This window comes from Culex pipiens, chromosome 3 (assembly GCF_016801865.2).
Source record: "Culex pipiens pallens isolate TS chromosome 3, TS_CPP_V2, whole genome shotgun sequence".
Taxonomy (NCBI): Eukaryota; Metazoa; Arthropoda; class Insecta; order Diptera; family Culicidae; genus Culex; species Culex pipiens.
Genome location: NC_068939.1, coordinates 158,242,082 through 158,261,054, shown reverse-complemented (window position 1 = coordinate 158,261,054; position 18,973 = coordinate 158,242,082). Strand labels below are relative to the sequence as shown.

The window sequence follows — 18,973 nt, the reverse complement described above, 5'->3', positions numbered from 1 at the left end:
AATTTGATTTTTGCGTGTTAGCACTGATCTTCTGTCAAACTGCGAGAAAAAGTAAACATCCCTCCGGAATCTGCTACAACCTGCTACAACTGACCAAGGAAACAAAGCCGGAACAGGATGCCATCGAAAACCCACACCCGCTGGTGCTGCTGAGCGTGGAGGACCACTTTAACTGTACAGGGAAGATGGGCAACCAGAAGCGCGTCGTCGGAGTGCTGCTCGGTTGCTGGCGGGCCTAAGGGGCGCTGGACGTGGTATTCCTTGACCACGACTATCTGGAGAATAAGTACGGCCTGAAGCTGTGTCAGAACGAAATCTATAAATGAGCTTGGGCCTGCCGACGGAGGCATACATTGTAACAGAGGTTGTGCATGACGACGGGACCCTCGAGTCGGAAACCGTTGAGCTCGTGCCGAGCAAGATTGGGTGGAGTAAGCGGCAGAATTTGGCGTGGGGCATTTGCTGCGAAACAGGGACATGACGGTTGGGAGTTTGTTGCACAAGATCACTACCCAGCTGCTCGAGTTGAAGTAACAGGATTCACAGCTGCGCGAAAGTTAGCATCAGCTGCCGGTGAATTACCAGATCGATTTCCAGCTGCCGGACGTTCTGAACCTGTTACCGGACATTACTCATGAAAATTCACTGCCACCCTGCCACTTTAAGATGAACGACCTGATGTTGGTGGTTTATCTGGCCGCGCTGGTGCGGTCCATCAAACCGTTGCACAACCGATCAACAATGCACTCACGAATCGTGACGCGGAGGATGGCAAGAAGGTGACGAAAAGGATAAAAAGGAACTAAGAAGGTGAAGAATCAGAGAGTGTGTGTGTGAGGAATGCAAATGTAAATCAAGCGTAACGTTTAATTCTTTATTTTACTTTCAGCTAAAGGTACATACTCGGGCAGCCTAATCTCACCATACAGCAGAAATGACTTCTCTCGTGGCAGCTGCTGCCAGGCCAACAAATACTCCACGAAGTAGATGTATACGCGATTGGTCCAGGTTCTATGGGGACCATCCATAAACCACGCGGACACTTTTTTTTAAATCTCGACCTCCCCCTCTCGCCCTTCGTGGAATATTGTCCATACAAAAAAAAAAACATTTTTGTATGGAGCGTGAACAATCGCAAACACACCCCAAACCGCATCATCCCAATCATCGTAGAATATTTGTGCCAGCCTTCCTGGTAGTACTCGATGACCACTCCGTGGTAGCCTTTCAGATCACGGCGTGCGTGATCAGAAAGTTGTGAATAAAAACTTCTAGTTCATCTTCCGACGAGATCGTTGGTGAGCAGAATTGTGACCCAAACCTGCAGTCGGTTCGCCGAGTGGACTGGGATGCCCTCGTGCGAGCCGATAGATTGCGGACGATGTCCCTTGTCCAGCTGATCCTTGCGAAATTTCAATGTCCGTTGAGTCCCCAGCTGGATTCTCAAAACCCAAGCTGGAACACTTGCTCAAGATATTGCTTCGGTTGGTTCCACACAATCTACAACTTACAATGTTACGGTAACGTCCCCGAGTTGGTTTTAATTAAACATACTCAATTTAGTTATACTTTATTTATCAATATCACCAAATTACATTACGCCATGTTGTGGCCCTTGCTGTCAACCAGTAATCTTCTATCCCAGAAGGAAAACCTCAAACACTGAACCCTGAAAGATCTTGATCAGCTGCAACTCCCGACGCCGCTTCAGCTCGAGTCATGATCATCCCCAGGTCCGTACCGCCCACTGTTTGTTGGTGAAGTGATTCTTGACGCCTGATAAATTCATCAGATTCATGTTTTTTTATTTCTTACGATTCGCGGAAATCGCTTGGGAATGCGCCGGGGAAGATTTGTTGTCAGATGCGCTAGAACGCGTTATGTTGGGGTACATGGCTTTGACGTTGAGGTGGTACGGGTCGGTTGTCAATGGTCTCTTTCTCTCGGTGGTCCCCCGACTGGCCACTCCGAGTGCACGCAGTATGGGACAGAAAATCGGTCGGTAATAATAACAGCACGACGAGAACGGTGTGGCCCAACACGATGACAAGATCAATCTCAACCAAAATGACCAGCACGTTGACCTCGGTGGTGATTTTGTCCATGACGATCTCGACCGGCATGTACGTCTTGACGCCGTTCCTAAAAGTATAAAATACGTTAATTTTCCATTACTTCAACTTCATAACTCACAAAAATATCGCACTTGTTTTGAAACATCTCCCGCTAATCCTCCCCGTTGATCTTCATACCATCGAAAAAGTCCTGCCCGTCGGCATCAGCCTCTTTGCGAACTCCTCATCCGACTCGCCCGAGGATACCGCCGGCCCAAACAAGGCCCCCAACAGGTTCAGTTCCGTCTGCCACTTCCAGGCCTGCTCTTGGATGCGCTGGCTCAACCTCCACCGGAATAACAAGCACGTTGGCCTCGCCGGTACGTAACTGGTCCACGTAGATGTTGTCTAGGGAAATCAAAAAATGAAAGTCTGGTTTAAAAAATCCACTCAACAACCACTATCAAATCCGATATAACCTTGTCTTGTGACCAACACCTGGATTGTGCAGCTCGGTCATATTTTAGTGAAGGCCAATCCGACCGTTGCTCTGGATGTCGCCGGCACCGGAACAGTACAGAACAACCGCTGGTTCTGTTGTCCTACCAGGTCCTACCCAATGCTGCAGAGCACCGCAAAATGTTTTGGTTTAAACAGATAAATATTATGACAGTTACACTCTTACCCGCACTTGAACATTTTTTCTAGAATCATCATCGTCATTCCGTTCATTCCAGAATTAACCCAGAATTATTCCAGAATGATCGAGTGTCAACCCCCTTGGAAATTATCATATGTTTGGTAGAGGTAGATCAACAATTCGGTATTATTTTCATCTAATTTGTGAATTTATCTAATTTGCTCAAACATCAAATCAAAAAGATAGATAGAAATAGAATAGAAATAGATAAGTAAATTTCATAACCAACTTGTGATTGGAAGAGGGGTATTTTAATTTGGCAATTTTCACCAACTTCAAAGGATGGGATGCGGGGTAATTTAATTTAAAAAAATAATTATGACACGTCATACAATTTTTTTGAAATTATGGAAGAATTTTCTCATTTTGTTCAAATTTATTTTTGATTTATATTAAAGTCACATCTATTGTGTTTTAAATAAATGATTAAGGTAGTAGATAATGTCTTTCACTTTTGGGGCAATGACTGTCAATGATGTTTCTGAATTCAGGGTCTAGCAATATAGTAAATTGAAATGAAAAAATAACACCGACCAACAAAATTTCTGCGCAGACTCAACTCGAGGGGAAGCATGAAGTTTGGGGTCCCCAGAAACGCGTGCACTTTGAAATTTTCAAAAATATTTAGACAGGGCCGAATGGTTTTTCTCCAATTAGTGCTTTTCGCTACTCCCACATATTGCATGCATTTTTTTGGTTGTATGCAAGAGCGACGATCCGCCCTAATTCTCAATACTAAAAAAAAAAATCTCCATACTAACTTTGGAGAAAAACCATTCGGCCCTGTCTAAATATTTTAGAAAAAATCAAAGTGCACGAGTTTCTGGGGACCCCAAACTTCATGCTTCCCCTCGAGTTGAGGCTGCGCAGTCATTTTTGTAATTTTTTGTTGGTCAGTGTGACGACATATGTAAAATGCTTCTACAAACACAAAGAAAACCATTTTTTGATTGATACATTCTGAATCAAGATTTGAATGTTTTTCTAAAACAAACATGGCAGCTCGGGAATGATGCCTTTCAGAGCCTTAAGACTGTTAAACTATTCATTTAAGCTGATTTGAGTTTGTATGGAAATACTATGCACACTTGTGACACATTGTATATTTTGTTTTAGTTGTAAAATAGGATTATAAGCAATTCCTGTTTTTTTTTTCATATAAATACAAAAAAATAAATTGACAAAACAAAATTTTACGACGAATCAACTATGGTCCCCATCGTCCCCTTGGAACGAGCTGTCAAGTAAGATCCAAGATGCCAAGAAGGGTCGCATAAGAAAAATAAGCTCTATCGTTGTGAACAATAATGTCGCAAATTTAAGCTTAATTTGAGGACCCAATTCCAATAGATTTTTTGTTCAATCAGCCTGATTTATATACGATATATTCAGCAGTTGGCTTGGGCGAATGGTTAAACCAAAGACAAACAGACGTGAAACTCTTTGTCTGTGGTTAAACTGTCCGCTTCGTAAGCGAAAGATCATTTATCTCAGTCACAACGTTCTACCAGGATTCTAGCAGAGCTCGCTCAGAGCTGGATATTCTAACAGCAATCTAGCAGAAAAGTTCCACCATTCTAGCAGGATTCTGGCAAAACCAGCTCTGCTATCGGCTCTGTTAGAATAAATATTTCGTGACTGGATTTTTTATGCGTGAAAGGCACATTTGTGGCACGTGCTTTTCTGATTTTTCTTAACATGTTTTACATAAGTAAAAACTTGGAGTGTTTGTTTAGAGGTTTAGTCAAGGGTTTAGTAACATCCTCTCCGCTTGCCTTAGATACAAATCAATGTCTTCAAAAAGTACTTTTGAAAATACAGAACTTTTGAAATATTTACTCTTAAAATCAATTTTCTCAAAAAAATATTTGGTCATTGAATCACAGAGTACTACTATGTAATTGAATGGTCGTTGTCGTCGTTGTAACATAATCGCACAAACGCGACTAGTTATTTAAAAAAAAGATGATTTTAAATATAAAAAAAAATATAGCACAACAATAGATCGAGAAACTACGATCGAAATATCACTTCCGATCGAGTGCAATAATAATAATCACGACTGCCTTGAAAAATAAGTAAATTCGGTTGGATCTCCAAATTTGATAACAAAATTTTGATTATTTTCATCAGACCGTGTTTTTTCTCCAAATGTCAGCTGTCAAATCTAGTACTTCACGTCAAGTCGTTCTTTTAGAACAAAATTGATACAGTTCTAAAAATAAACATTTTCCTTAAAAAACTAGGCAAGTAATTTTTCAGTTCTGAGGAAAAACTGTTTAAAATCCTCAAAATGAGCCTAAAATTGGTCGCGTTTCCTGTACAATAACCGCTTTACCGATCCGGTTCCCCTTCCGCTTGTTTACAGTATCCTGCGGCGTAGGTCAGACGCGGACCAATATCGATGTGCTGCCCACCACGGACTGCCGTCGTCGCTGGAAGCTGCTGCCGCCGCAGAATCGGGGTTTGCTGGTGCTGATCCCCGACCCGCTAACTAGGAGTCTCACCTAGCAGCAGTCTCCAGTGGTCGGAGCGCGGCTGACGGGCGCCAACTAGCCACCGCAATGGGCAATCCTAGCCTGACGTACGAAATTCTCCTCTATCTAAACTCTTTCTATTTCGGGATGTTTGCCATGTGTGAGCTGGGCATGCACACCCTGAAGGCGGTCAACCTCAAGTATCCGGAACATATCCTGATGCGGGAGACGTGCCTCCTTTTGGCGCTCATCGTTTTGGAGACGATCCGAATCATATTGGGGCGCAAGGGCAGCCTCAGCGACCACGGTGAGTAATGTCCTCCCTTGTCCGCGGCAAATTATACCCAACTACCCCTCCTAGGGAAAGGAGAAAGCCTAGCCTCGTGTCCCCCTGGGTTGTGTGGGCCAAGGCAGTAAGAGAAGGGGGAGGTGGAGGGTCTGTTTTATGTGTATATTTATAAACCAACACACAACAGAACGCGCCGCGCGCCGTTGTCACGGCCAGAAGGAAGTGGGCGACAAAACATGCAAAGTACGCTAAATATTACATTATTGTCTACCATGCTAGGGGTTTGGGGGAAAAGGTTTACGCGTGAGACAATCGAGAAAGCAGCTTAATGATTACGGAAATCGAGCAGATTTTTTTTTCAATTTAATTAGGTAATTTGTTTTTTTTTTTTTTACTGAAACAACAATTTTAATTCCTTCCGTGTAGATTCAGAAATGTGTTGTTGTTTGAACATTCGTGCTCAAACTCAATCCAATTCAACGAATCATCTTTGCGGTTAACTTTACGCAGTTGGTCTGGCCGCTTTAACGCTTTAACGTAAATCAACCTAAGGCAATTTGCAGGATGCCCTCGATAGACTGGCTGCGCTAGAGTTAGATTAGATTTCTAGACAACATTTCTAGATTTTTTTTTAATAAGGTCTTATAAACATATGAAACACAATAGTTTGAAAGCACCTTTTAAAACAAAAACTCTAGATTTTTTTAGGTTTTATGGTAGCATGTTGATTGCTAAATATTAGTTTTTTTTGGTCATTCACCGCACTACATATAAGTTTATTTGGGCATTCATCGCAACCAATAAGCAAGAGCTAATTATTATGTTCTACCAAGGTTTTATGCCTCGGACATAAAACCTGGTGAAAATAAATGCCGAATGGCTTTCAATAAGGTTTTATGAAACTTTTAATAGAGGTTTGAAAACCAAATGGTAATGCCAAGGGGAGCGTTCTTTTATTACGTAACACAAAATTTGGGATTTTTGACCCCCCCCCCCCCCCCCCCATCTTCGTAACAAATCGTAACAGATAAGCGTTCCGCCTGCACTCCCTGTTCAACTTTCGTTGGGTTTGGTCGTCTTTCGAGCTAGCTTAGCGCGTTTTTGACGGTGTTTTGTTAACTTTCGCCGACGGCCATGGCGGCGGCCGCGACGGTGGAGAGTGAGTGGACGGAGCACAGGGCTGAGAATGGTAGGACGTTCTACTGGAACGCGGCCTTGAGGAAAAGTGTGTGGGAGAAACCGGACGGGTTTCAACCCAAGCCGCAGGCGGCGACGGGCATGGAGGTGGAAGACTCCGAAGGAGGAGGAGAGGACGGGGGCGAATTTCGTCCCGTGGTCAAGGTTCGCCGCAGGAAGGCTAAGGAGGAGATCAACGTCGGCGATGGCGGCAACGACGGCGATGTGGAGAAACTGCTCAGCAACAACAAGTTCAGCCCGCTAGCGGAGGAGAGCAACAACAACAATGCGAACCCAGCAGCAGAAAAAACCATCCCCGTGGTACCAGCAACCGGCAAGTCGGCCGGGGAGAAGAAGCAGCCGCCGCTGGTGGTGAAAGAAACGAGCTTCGCCCGCCTTGCGAAGGTGATGTCGTCATGTGATGTCCAGCCGGAACACAAACTGATGCGGTACGGCACCAAAATTACGTGCTTCTCGAGCGACGACTTCGACACGGTGCAAGCTCACCTGAAGAAGAACAAGGTGCAGTTCTACACGCACGGAAAGCGCAGTGCGAGACCGCACCGGGTAGTAATGCGAGGTCTCCCGAACGTGGAACCGGATTACGTCAAGGAGCTGCTCAAGACGGAACATCAGCTGGACGTCTTGGCAGTACACGCCATCAGGCGGAAACAGCAGCTTCCCGCCATCGATGAGACGCCTTTCATCGTGCTCTTCCCCAAGGGGCACACCAGTATCAAGGAGTTGAGTATGAAGGTGAAGAAAGTGGGACCAGTCGTCGTCCGGTGGGTGGCCTACCGGAACAAAGAACCGCACGTGACCCAGTGCAAGAACTGCTTGCAGTTCGGTCACGGAACCAGTAACTGCCATCTCAAGCCCAGGTGCAGCAGCTGTGGGGGTCCCCACAACACAGAAAAGTGCAAAGCAGAAGAAACCCAAGCCAAGAAATGTGTCAACTGTTCTGGATCCCACGAGGGTCTGGACCGCAGCTGTCCCAAACGGGCGCAGTTCATCCAGTCGAGGCAGCAGGCGTCCAAGCCGAAGCCGCCAGCATGGAAGAAGGACAAACAGACTCCGGCAGGAGCTGTGTTTACCGCGACGGATTTTCCTCCGCTACCTGGAGCGGTACCGGAAGAGAAACATCCTCGTCCCGCAGGAAGAAGTCAAGGAAATACTGGCGCCGACGCCGGTGCAACCCCGAAGGAGCAACAAGGTGAACGGATGCTGTACAGAGAGTCGGAGTTGTGGGCCATTTACCGAGAATACAGAGTTCGCTTGAGGCAGTGCAAGACACCCGAGGAACAGATTGACGTGATCGCACACTTGCTGACCCATGGCACGAGAAAATGATCATCTAATTCAGTTACGATTTTTTTTTATTATTTATTATTTGTTGTACTTTTGATCCTCGGTCCTAACCTGGTCGCAGCACCTAAAAGGACCTAATAAAAATAAGTTGTGAAGAAAAAAAAAATAGCTGTCAAGTGCCATTAGGCATGCAAAAAGCTCACTTAAAACCATATGCTACTAAAAGAGCATTTAACGCAGCCAAATAGCAATGCCTAAATATGGCGCCATACGCGTGGTCTGATTGAATATGACTGATCGCCATCTTGGCAGAAAAAAAACAGAAAAGAGCATAAATTTGATTAAATTTGATGAAAACACACAATTATGATGAATTTTTGACATCGTTGGCATAGCCATAGCCATTTTGCGAAATAAAATGCGAGAAACAAAAAATCATTAAAAACTGTGATTGCAGAAGAAATATTTTTAATGAAGCGAGTTGATTTTTTGGCCCTATCTCCCCCACATTTATCGATAAAATTTTAACCGCAGTTGAATTTGAGCCAATAATAAAATTAAATACCTCCAATATCTATCATATCATCATCGCCATTTTTGACAACCATCTTCAAAGCATTTTAACAATGGTTTTATTAAGGCTTTGAGGAGGTTGCTAGGCCTCAGTTGTAAAGCCTTGAACTCCTATGTAGGTTTCATAAAAAGGCCGTAACAACCGTTTGCAGAGGTCCTTTTGGGTTTTATGTGGGGTTTGTCGAGGTTCTGGGGAGTTTGTTACGATTAAGTGGTTTTTATGTTGGTTTGGCTGATAAGTTTTATAGCGGTTGTGACAGCTTTGATAAAGCCTAAAATGTTACTTGGGTTAGAATCTATTACTAACTAATCTGAGAAATGTTCAATTTATGTTTAAAAATTTGTCTAAATATCCCACAAAGTATGACCAATTTATCCCATAGGGGTGGCCGTATTACCCCATACAATTTTTTGTACATCTTTTGATTTTTGCGAAAACATATTTTTTTTAAGATCAAAGCTTTTAGATATGAATATTATATTATCGGATATTATCTCCAATATCCTCTAGTGTCATCCACATACCTTAAACATTTCTAAGAAGGCTTTTGCAGATGAATTCTTTTAGGGTGTCCAAATTACCAATTACCATACCTGAAGACACAAAATCGATTAGATCATTCCTTTATGAGTTACACATTTTTGGACTTTGAATTATATTATACAATTTTTGGTTGTGATTCGTTGAAGTACCATGTATTACGATGGGGCAAGATGGATTAATTGCCCCAACAAACTTTGAAAAACGTTCGTAAATTTGTCCGTAATTTGTAACCATAACCAACTTAATTTTTAAAAATCACCCATTTTATTGGCCCACCATCCGTGCAGAGCCGAGCACGATAATATCAAAATTTAAAAAAAGACCTCTGTAGAAAGAACTGGCGTGCCTCCCGAGGAAGAGTGCTATAGAACAGGCTAATTCAGCCCTCTACAAACCACCCAGCCTCGATATAAAAATTTACCAAAAATCAATTATTCAACCAATTTTAATCATCAAAAAGCATTGAAAAGAAGAACTTTAAAAAAATTAAAAGAGAATGGAAGTTTGACTTGTTTCATGTGACTTTGCTAATGTTTTTTGAAAATGTAAGTTTTTTCAGGGGTCAACTTTGAGTGAGTTTTTTTAACAGCATTTCCTATATTTTAAGCAAAAATAAATATATTTAGAAATGTTTGTAATGTCCCAGGCTAAGCACTAACGCACTTTTTTTTACAATTTTAATGGAAATAGTATTATTCTAAATGAGAAAATGTAAAAAAAAAGTTACAATAAACCTGAAAAAAAACTAAAGATTCAATAGGTAGATAGGTAGAATATGCCAAATACTCTTCTTTTGAATAAAACAAGCAATGTAGTGTTTTCGTAAAACAAAAGTTTTTAGTGGCAAATTGATTGGGTGATAGAAGAATCAAGAAGAATATTAAAAAAAAGTGTTTACGAAAACTCGAAACAAAAAAAAACCAACGTCTAAAACCGCATTTCTTTACTCTCGTTCCAGGCTGGCAAGTTATCCTTTCAGTTTTCCTGACGATTCCTTGCGCGATGGGTGTCAGTTATCTCCTGTTTTATCAATTACACCGATTACGCCTCGAATATATCCTATGTGCCTTAATGTTATCTCTTCAGGCAGCCGAGCTACTGTTTGCGATACTGTTCGTATTCACTCTCTGCCGTCCGACCCGGTACGATTAAGTTTGCCCCCACCTTCTCCCCCGTTTTCCCTCCTTTGCTCGAACCAAGTTTGAGAAACACGAACCACTTAGAAAAAAAAAAACGATCGGATTTGCCCTTTCTTCGACTTTTAACCACGACCATTCGATTATACATTAGAAGACTCTCAAAACAGCCAAATTTTATTCTTTCCCAAAATTATACAAACTCATTCAAAATTGTAAAGCCAATCACGACAATATCATTCAGCAGACAGAGAGATAGAGAGGCACCGGCATAACAAGAGGTAAAGTTTTACATTTGCCCCACATTTCAATTTACTCACAGCATCTTACTCGTTAGTTTTATTTTAAAAAAATAATCAAATACCACGCGCAATCTTTGTAACACTTTAAGACAGCAAAAGGAAAAAAGCCCTCACCAAAGTGGTTTGGAATGTTTGTAAACGCACCTTTCCGGTTGGGATTCCCAGAACCCAGTTCACATAATCAGGTTTGAAACGTTGACTCAAAAGCGTACACAATTCGAGAGATTTGTAGTGTTTAAGGAACTTGTTTTTGTATCTCATAAGTAATCGATCTGTAACCAATTTTTTACTATTTATTTATGTGTTTCTTTTAAAATAAAAAATAAAATAAAAAATGCTAGAAGCTAGTCACTTGACCAAAAATTAATTTTAAAATAGATTTTTCGCCTTCTTTGGCACATTCTCAATGATGCACGACCTATGGAAAGCGCAGTTAAATAATACTACTATTCGAGTAAAAATTACTATCATAAATTGTAAAACCAAAAGGAAAAGAAAATATGACAGCCAAGCGGGTTAAAACTCTTAAACTAAACGTTTTTACTAGTTGTCGAGTAGAGTAGAGTACAACAAACAGGTTTTACCAAGTACTAAACAAAAACACAAAGTAAAACTAGGCATTGATGGTGGTTAAATTAAGAACAATGAAACTTTGCAATATATTCAAGTGAACATTTTAGACCGATTATACCGAAATATTTATACCGCGAGCATTGAGAAAGTTGTTGTACTAAACTGTTTCAAAAAATATAGTGGCCGAACCCGTTTCACATGAACTCTCAAACAGACTACTAATAATTGCTAAGCGAGAAAATCTACACTTTTCCAAACCAATATTATGTACTTATACTTCAAAATAGGTAACTTAACGCAATAGCGAGACCCATCCTTTTATAAACTCACATATTTCATGTTCTTCACATCATCTCACACCGTACACCAAAAATGCTTGTTTGAAAAAACATCAAAACTTAACACTGCGCCGCCAAATACTAGTTAGACTACAACCTTATGTAGGAAACGAATGAAAAGAAAATTAAACTCTAAACACTCTACTAACTAACTGCATCGCTCTTTGGCGATCTAAAAAACTAAAAGTAAAACTACAAGCACGCGAGTGAATTCGTGGGAATTTTTAAGACAACAAATAAAAAAAACTAAATCAAATCAAATCTGTACTGTGTTCTTTTGTTACTGTAATTCAATGCAAAAGACTTTGTAATAAAAAATATATATATCTTTACGCGTAAAGATAACCAAGTGTACTCAACGGTTTGGGCGTTTCGATTTTGAAGTGACTTGAAAAGAAAGCGTCCCTGTTTTAAATACCGTCATCAGGGGTTACATTGGGCATAGAATAGGTATATTCTATGCATTGGGTCTGGGGGGGTCATAATAATTCCAGCATTTTCGTATGACCCAATCCCACCCCCCAACCCAATGTCACCCCCGATGACGGTACTCTTGGTTTATAAACCAACTCTTTTTTTTTGTCCCAAAGCGCAAACTCGTTTTTCCTACTTTGTTGCATGGTGCTTCGAACTGAGCACACCCAATATCAATGTTGCTCAGATGGTACGTCGACGGACACGAGAAAGTACAAGAGAATAATGTAGAAGAAATCTACATGATTTAACCTGTCTAACATTGATATGATCTTCTAAATCATATAAATTTTAATTTTATGACTGGTTTGCCTGTTCATCAAATAGGTTGCATTTGAAAGGTCTTTCATTCAAATGTTTTTAAGGACAACTTAGAAACAAAACCTAACGAACTATTTCAAGTTTCAAAATTGGAAAAATCAGGGGGCAGCAAAAATAATTATTACAAAAAAAAAAAATATGTTGAAAACTTGATATTTTCATGAATGTATTGATATTTTGAAACATGTTGACAGTAGCATGACTGTTACCATTTTTAAATACCTTTTGTTAAATCAAAATTAGGCTTGAAATTTGATTTTTATTTTTTAAACCTTCGGATAATCTAAACTTCGGATTATTGAGTCAGACTGTACAACAAACATTTGAAAATGTCGTATGAAAATTTAAAATTCCGTTTTGACGGTGTGTTGAACAAAGAGCCTATGTATGAAAATATGTTCACTGGATTCCTCGGATTTTTTTACGTAGCTCACTACGATAACTTTTAAATTTAAGCGACGACCTATATTTTTTTTGGTACTAAAATTTTAAAAATTGAGAGACGCAAATTTATTAGTACGTTACGTAAAAATATTTTAAGACACAGACAGTGTTGGAATTCGAGCGAGCAGAAGGAAAGCTTTGCTCGCTCGCGAGCCTCGCGCTAGTGGCATCTTAGAACTCGCGGCGAGAACTCGAGAGAGAGAGGAATATTTCTCGCAAGAACGCGAGAATTGCACACTTTCTCTTTGGTCCAGACACCGCCAAAAAGTTCATTCTAACCCTTCAGGCCTGATATGAATATGATATGACATGACCCAAAAATCAAAATTTTCAAAGCTAGCCTATAATTTTCGTATGGTCGTGAGAATCATTTTCCCATCATTAACCTAATTATTTTTTTTTTAATTCAGGTCTGATTTTTTGGCTAAACTTTTAAAACTTTTATTTTTATTTTTTTTGAGAATTTTTTTGTTGGTGGTTTTGGTTGTGGTTTTTTTTGCGAAAATTATCATTTTCCGGATCACCCTAACTAGGCGTAGGTCACCCTGATGGTCATACGGGTCTAACTATTTCGACAAGTGAACTCCCAGTCCAATTTAGATCACGGTCAAAGCTCTTTTGTTTTCGGCCGTGCTGTTTTCGTGGGGAATTGCTGAATATAAATGTAAAAAAACAAAAATTGACAAAATTAGAAAAAAAATTACAAGTTTTCTGTAATCCTAAATTTCGGAATTAGAAAAAAATTACACATTTTTTATCGAAAAATTCAAAAACTAAAAACTCCAAAATTCAATAATTAAAAAAAATTGAGACCATTATAAAAAGGGATAAAAAAACGTCAAGCCTCCAAACCTTTATTTTAAAAAACAAATCCTTTAATATCTGCAATCTTTATTTATTTTAATTCAATATTTTTTTTAAATCTTGAATTTTCGAACTTCAGGATTATGTTAAAGTTTCTGAATTTTGAAATTTGTAATTTTCATATAATTAAAATTTTTATATTTCAAGATTTCACATTTTTTTCATATTTTTGAATTAAAGTATTTGATAATATGAATTTGAACATTTTTTTATTTTTGAATTCTTAAATGATACTTTTTTTGTACTTCAGATTTTTATATTTTGGATTTTTTTAAATTTCCTAAAAAAAAATATAAGTAAAATCGTTAAATTTCGGTATTTTTACGTGCACTGCATCCACGGTAATTGCTAGCATAGTTACCTCCACAGTTGGCGCACTTGATGCGCGTCTTGGTTTGCACTACCTTGTCCCCCAAGTCCGCTAGTGTACACGTCTCAGAGAGGTGTGATTCACCACACTTCACGCAGCTGGGCTGAGTACTTTGAATGAAACTGTCAGTTTATCCCGTCAAGCGCCTCAGTCCGCCGATTTGCCATCATTTTAATGAAAAATTCTTATAGGTAACTTTCTGTATTTGTTTTTTTTTTGATAAGTATTTTGAATTTTTAGAATGCTTGATTTTATTTTTAATTTAAGGATTTTTTTCCGAGAATTTTAACGTTTTTTATTGTCACTTTTCTTTCTGATTCACTTCATTCTGAAGGAGGTATTAGACTACGCCAGCAAACAAACAAACTTGCACATTTTGACAAACTTCAGCTTGCATACATTTTGTCTTGTTTGCGAGTTTGGCAAACTGTCAAACGCGAAAAAGTGTGGGTTTTGTTTGTTTGTTTGCCGTAGTCTAAAAGCTCTTTAGTCAAAACACAAAATCCGTCATATATCAATTTTCGACATTTCAAGATTGGACTTTTTGGGATTTCGACTTCGAATTAGAAAACCCAAATTTTTTGATCTTTTCTAAAACAAATATTGCAAAAATTTGCTTGACCTCGCTAAAAAATAAAACGCAACATTTCTTTTTTTGTTTCTTGACCGTTTAAATAATTTGGACAAAATGTGTGTTCCAAAATGGCGCAAACAATGTTTATCTCTAAACAGTATGCTGCTAGAGTACACCAATATTTCAAAGCGTAATCAAAAGTAAAAAATTGTATGACGTTGTGCAGGAACAAAACAAATTTAAAAATCTGATAACTCTTAGCATACATAATGTCCTCAGATCCAGTCTGGTTGTCGGTAACCGATGGGTACGTTTTCTTGAAATCAATATTTATACAAAGTTTAACGATCGAACACCTACCTTTGCAGCCTGCTCCGGGGAATTTCCGTGTGCAATGAGCGCCTCTCGGACGAAACCTTCGCCAGCACCGTCGAGTATCTGTTCCGAACCATCGACAGCCCAAAGTCTGATCAGCCGACGACCGAAACAGACCTCGAAACGATCCGCACCGCGTGCCAGCTCGACGAGCCGGAATTCAAGCTGGTCCTGCAAACGCTGAGCTATTTGGTGAAGCGATCGCTCAAGTTCATGCTGAAACCGTCGGGGCTGCAGGCCGACCTGACCCGCTCCCGGCTCCAGCTGGGCGAGCACAAGTGCAACGCGTTCGTGCGCTGCTGGATCGCCTCGACGAAGATTGTACTGGACTCGTTGGACGGGGAGCAGCAGTCCAACCAGCTGGAGGATGTTTCGTGGAAGGTTCGCGCCCAGCTGTCGTCCGAGCCACGCCAGAAGGACAAGCTGGCGCTGGGGCAGCTCGAGCTGAAGACGAGCAGTAAGTGCGTCAATCTGGAACTGAACAGCGCGGAGATTGTCGAGTTGTACAACCAAATGGAGCGGATACAGGCGGAACTGGATGCGTTTGGTGCGAAGACGTGAGAATTTTATGTTTTGAATAAATGGCTGTGATAAATCACTGTCGTGCAGGAAAGATGTTCGCCTTATTTCTTCATACAATATTTTATGGGAGTCTAAATCAATTTGGAGAAACTAATCGCTCTCGTTATGCGCTCGAAATTTCTGGGATTACCAGGGGCGGTTGCGGTTGTAGCTGTTGGTGTTGTGGCTAGTTCTGCGCGGTGGTGATGATCGGAATCCGGCCGGAACCATCGAAATGGAGGAGCTGCTGTCGTCCACGCCACGGCCCCGCTGATCTCGGCTCATTCTGGAGGCGGCAATTTCCCGCGCTGCTGGATTCAGCGGGTTTGGGTTCGCGTAACGGTTGGCGTTCCGTTCATTGCGCTCGTTGATCTCCGTCACGTAATGCAGACCGGCGCTCAGGTGCTGGTTGCGGAGTTCGGGCGCATCGCGCTCGAGGCTGTGCAGCAAGTTGGTAATGTTTCCAGAAACCTGGCGTTTCTTCATGTACTTCATGATCTCGTTCAGGATTTTCACCTGGTTGGCGTTGAGCTCGTTCATCGAGTTCAGCTCGATGTCCCGGTCACGATCCGTTTGGACGCTTATCTCAACCATGCGCGAGCGGCTGGCCGTTTGAGTGTTGACCGAAATGAACGTCTTGTTGCGCCTTTGGACACACTCCAAACAGGTCAGCTCGTCAGTTTGGATCGACCGATCGATGATGCGCTTAGACGCCGCTCCTCCGCGCACCGGAACGATCGTGATGGCCTGAATGGTTCCCACATCAGCTCCCGCCCGGTTGCTCGCCTCTTCCTTCTTCTTTTGGGCAATTCGCTGCGAAATGTTGCCCTCGTCCAGGCCGAGTCGCTCGATCATCTGCTTCATCTTGTGGTTCACATTGCGGAACGGTTCGCACAGCGACACATCCTTGGACTTGCTCGTCGAGGCGTACAGCACGTTCTCTTCGTTCCAAATCAGCGGCGAACGATTGTCCAGCTTCTTCAGATCCTTATGATACGTGGGAGCGACGTACAGAAAGCGCGAGGACTGAATCTTCGTCTCTTGCTTGTCCAGAATGGAAATCGCTTCGCGGATGCGTTGTGAAACTGTTGGGAAAATACATTTAAAACAATTTGTTTGCTAAAATTTAACTAGATTTACCTCGATCATTGCTGCGAACTGCTTTCTTCTTCGAGTTGCTTGAAGACAAGTAATCCGATAAGTTAATTTTGTTCTCCAAGAAGAGCTAGAAATACAAAACTCAGTTTACTCAAACGCCACCTCACTCGCGCTCAACCTTCTTCCTACCTGCGCCGTCAGCTCGTCTTTCTTGTCCAACTTCTCGGCCGCTTCCTCCGACACCACCTGGGTTCTTTGGGTCGCCATCATCGACGCCATCATCGGGTTCATCATCATCGCCATCATGGGGTTCGCCATCATCGGGTTCATCTGCAGCATCGGATTCTTGGTCGGGTCCGACATCATCGTCATCATCGCCTGCATTTGGGCCATCATGGCCGTCGGTGAAACGGTACCACCGTTCCTCGAAGTGGACGTTTCCGCTCGGCGCGATCTGGAGCGAGATCGTGACCGGCTGCGACTGCGTCGGCTTCTCGATCTGGACCGTCGATTCCGTCGTGGGCTTCTGGAAGCCCTGTCGCGACTTCTGGAACGACGACGCGACCGGCTACGATCGTCCCGGCGAGGAGCTCTTCGACCAATGTCGTCCTCCTCGTCGGACAAAGATCGGCGCAAGTAAGTCCCCGGACTGCGCGACCGTAGCAGGTTCCGCGCCCGCTCAAACTCCTCCCGTTCGCGTTCCTTCCGCAGCTGATCTTCGCGCTCCCTTTCGCGGTTCCGATCCACCTGGAAGTACCGCTGCGGCGGATCATCAGTAAAACTCGATCGACTGTCCTGCGTCGGACTCGAAGGACTCTGGTTACGGGTCGTCTCTTCCAGTCGTTTCAACCGAGGATCCTTCGGTTGACCTTCCGCCGGGATAACCACCACGGAATTCTCCGACACCTTGACCGTCTCCTCTTCAATTTCAATGACCACCGGTTCCTCCTGAATAATCGTACAATCCTCGGGCGAAGCTGCCCTCGCCACAGGCTCCGGTTCCGGGTCCGCCGGTTTCTCCGGCGCAGGTTCCGGCTCCGCAGCCTTCGTTACAACAATACGTTCCTCCTCCGCCGCCGGGGCAATGTTCCAGGCCTCGTTGAACCGTTTCACCTTTTCCTCTTCCTCCTCCTTTTTCTTCCTAGCCCGCTCCTCCTGGGCCTTTTCCGCCTCGTCATCGTCCATAACGTCGAAGCTGTCCAGGACCTCATTCCAAAAATCAGCCGGAACTCCGTCGTCCGCCGATTCGTCAATAATGCTAGTTCTGGCCGCCATGATTGGCCCCTTTTTTTCGCCGCTCAAGAGCTCCCAAACTCAAACGCAAATTTTCTGGAAAATCGAGCACTAATCAACTGAGAAACAACGCCCCGATATTTTTAACAATTTGATAATGAAACAGCACTACTCTATAACACTATAAAATACGATTTTAGCAGGAAAATTTCCGTTTTTCGCGAATTACAAAACTGATCAACCTAAAACGATTCAACGCGGTTCGGCTGGCATCAGCGCACACACACGCACACAAATTTCGGCAAGGTGACGTTTCAAGTTGTACCCACTGCGCAGGGCTGCCAGTAAGGGAGCGTTCTTTTATTACGTAACGCAGCTGGGGGGAGGAGAGGGAGGGGGTCGGAGGCCGTGCTACGCTCAATATTTTTTTTAAAAAAATTATATGGAAATGTTGTTACGAGGGGTGAGAGGGGGTCTAAAAATTCGATTTTTTGCGTTACGTAGTAAAAGAACGCTTCCTAAAGAATTCAAGAGTTTTAGAATTTTAGAATTGTATAGCACCAACGGGGTCAAAAGTTGGAAATGCACATTCAACCGGCTGTATCTCGACAAAAACTCAACCGATTTGGATGATTCTGGTTGAAAAAGGCATTTCCAACTTTTTTTCAACTGTTCAAAGAGCCGGTGAAGTTGCATTTCCAACTTGTTTGACCCCGTTGGGGCCAATGTTGGGGCTACAAGTGTTAAAGTGTTAGAATTTGAGAATAAAAAAAAACTTAAATTTTTTAAATATAATCATAAAATCTTCCCAGTCAGGCAGTCAAGACGTCTACACGCAGAAAAATAAGGCATATTTGAATCAACAAAACGTTTTGTTGATTTGAAAATCAAGATTTTCGTTGAATCAACGCTAAACGTCAAAGCAACTTTTTCAAAACAACAAAAGATTTTTGTGGAAATGAAAAAATCAAGGTTTGTTTCAACGCAAAATCGGCGTTGATTATATTCAACAAAAATTTTGTTGAATCAAACCTCGTACAGGCTGATTCTACAAAATATTTTTCTGCGTGTAGCAGGATTACAGTAGAGTTCTCACAGAGCTGGATATTCTTACAGCATTCTAGCAGGATGGCACAGTGGATTTCTAGAGTTTTTTTTTTTGAATAGGTCCGAAGAAACAATGAATTTA

At 42.0% G+C, this 18,973-nt stretch overlaps 3 protein-coding genes and 1 pseudogene across 3 annotated transcripts; 3 read left to right on the top strand and 1 right to left on the bottom strand.

Moving 5' to 3' along the window:
• Positions 1 to 153: 153 nt before the first annotated feature.
• Positions 154 to 987, top strand: LOC120414002 (26S proteasome non-ATPase regulatory subunit 7-like; annotated as a pseudogene).
• A 4,020-nt stretch (positions 988 to 5,007) lies between these two features.
• Positions 5,008 to 11,824, top strand: LOC120414949 (transmembrane protein 216). Its single transcript, XM_039576283.2, has 2 exons — positions 5,008 to 5,538; positions 10,080 to 11,824. The coding sequence occupies exons 1-2, from the start codon at positions 5,319 to 5,321 to the stop codon at positions 10,271 to 10,273; spliced, it is 414 nt and encodes a 137-aa protein (XP_039432217.1). The 5' UTR covers positions 5,008 to 5,318; the 3' UTR covers positions 10,274 to 11,824.
• Positions 11,825 to 14,458: 2,634 nt separating this feature from the next.
• Positions 14,459 to 15,505, top strand: LOC120414939 (COMM domain-containing protein 10). The gene is made up of 2 exons (XM_039576272.2): positions 14,459 to 14,824; positions 14,886 to 15,505. The coding sequence occupies exons 1-2, from the start codon at positions 14,787 to 14,789 to the stop codon at positions 15,451 to 15,453; spliced, it is 606 nt and encodes a 201-aa protein (XP_039432206.1). The 5' UTR covers positions 14,459 to 14,786; the 3' UTR covers positions 15,454 to 15,505.
• Positions 15,506 to 15,515: 10 nt separating this feature from the next.
• Positions 15,516 to 18,073, bottom strand: LOC120414920 (trichohyalin-like). Its single transcript, XM_039576256.2, has 3 exons — positions 16,741 to 18,073; positions 16,594 to 16,678; positions 15,516 to 16,538 (listed from the first exon to the last, which is right to left on the bottom strand). The coding sequence occupies exons 1-3, from the start codon at positions 17,824 to 17,826 to the stop codon at positions 15,601 to 15,603; spliced, it is 2,109 nt and encodes a 702-aa protein (XP_039432190.1). The 5' UTR covers positions 17,827 to 18,073; the 3' UTR covers positions 15,516 to 15,600.
• Between the last annotated feature and the right edge of the window lie 900 nt (positions 18,074 to 18,973).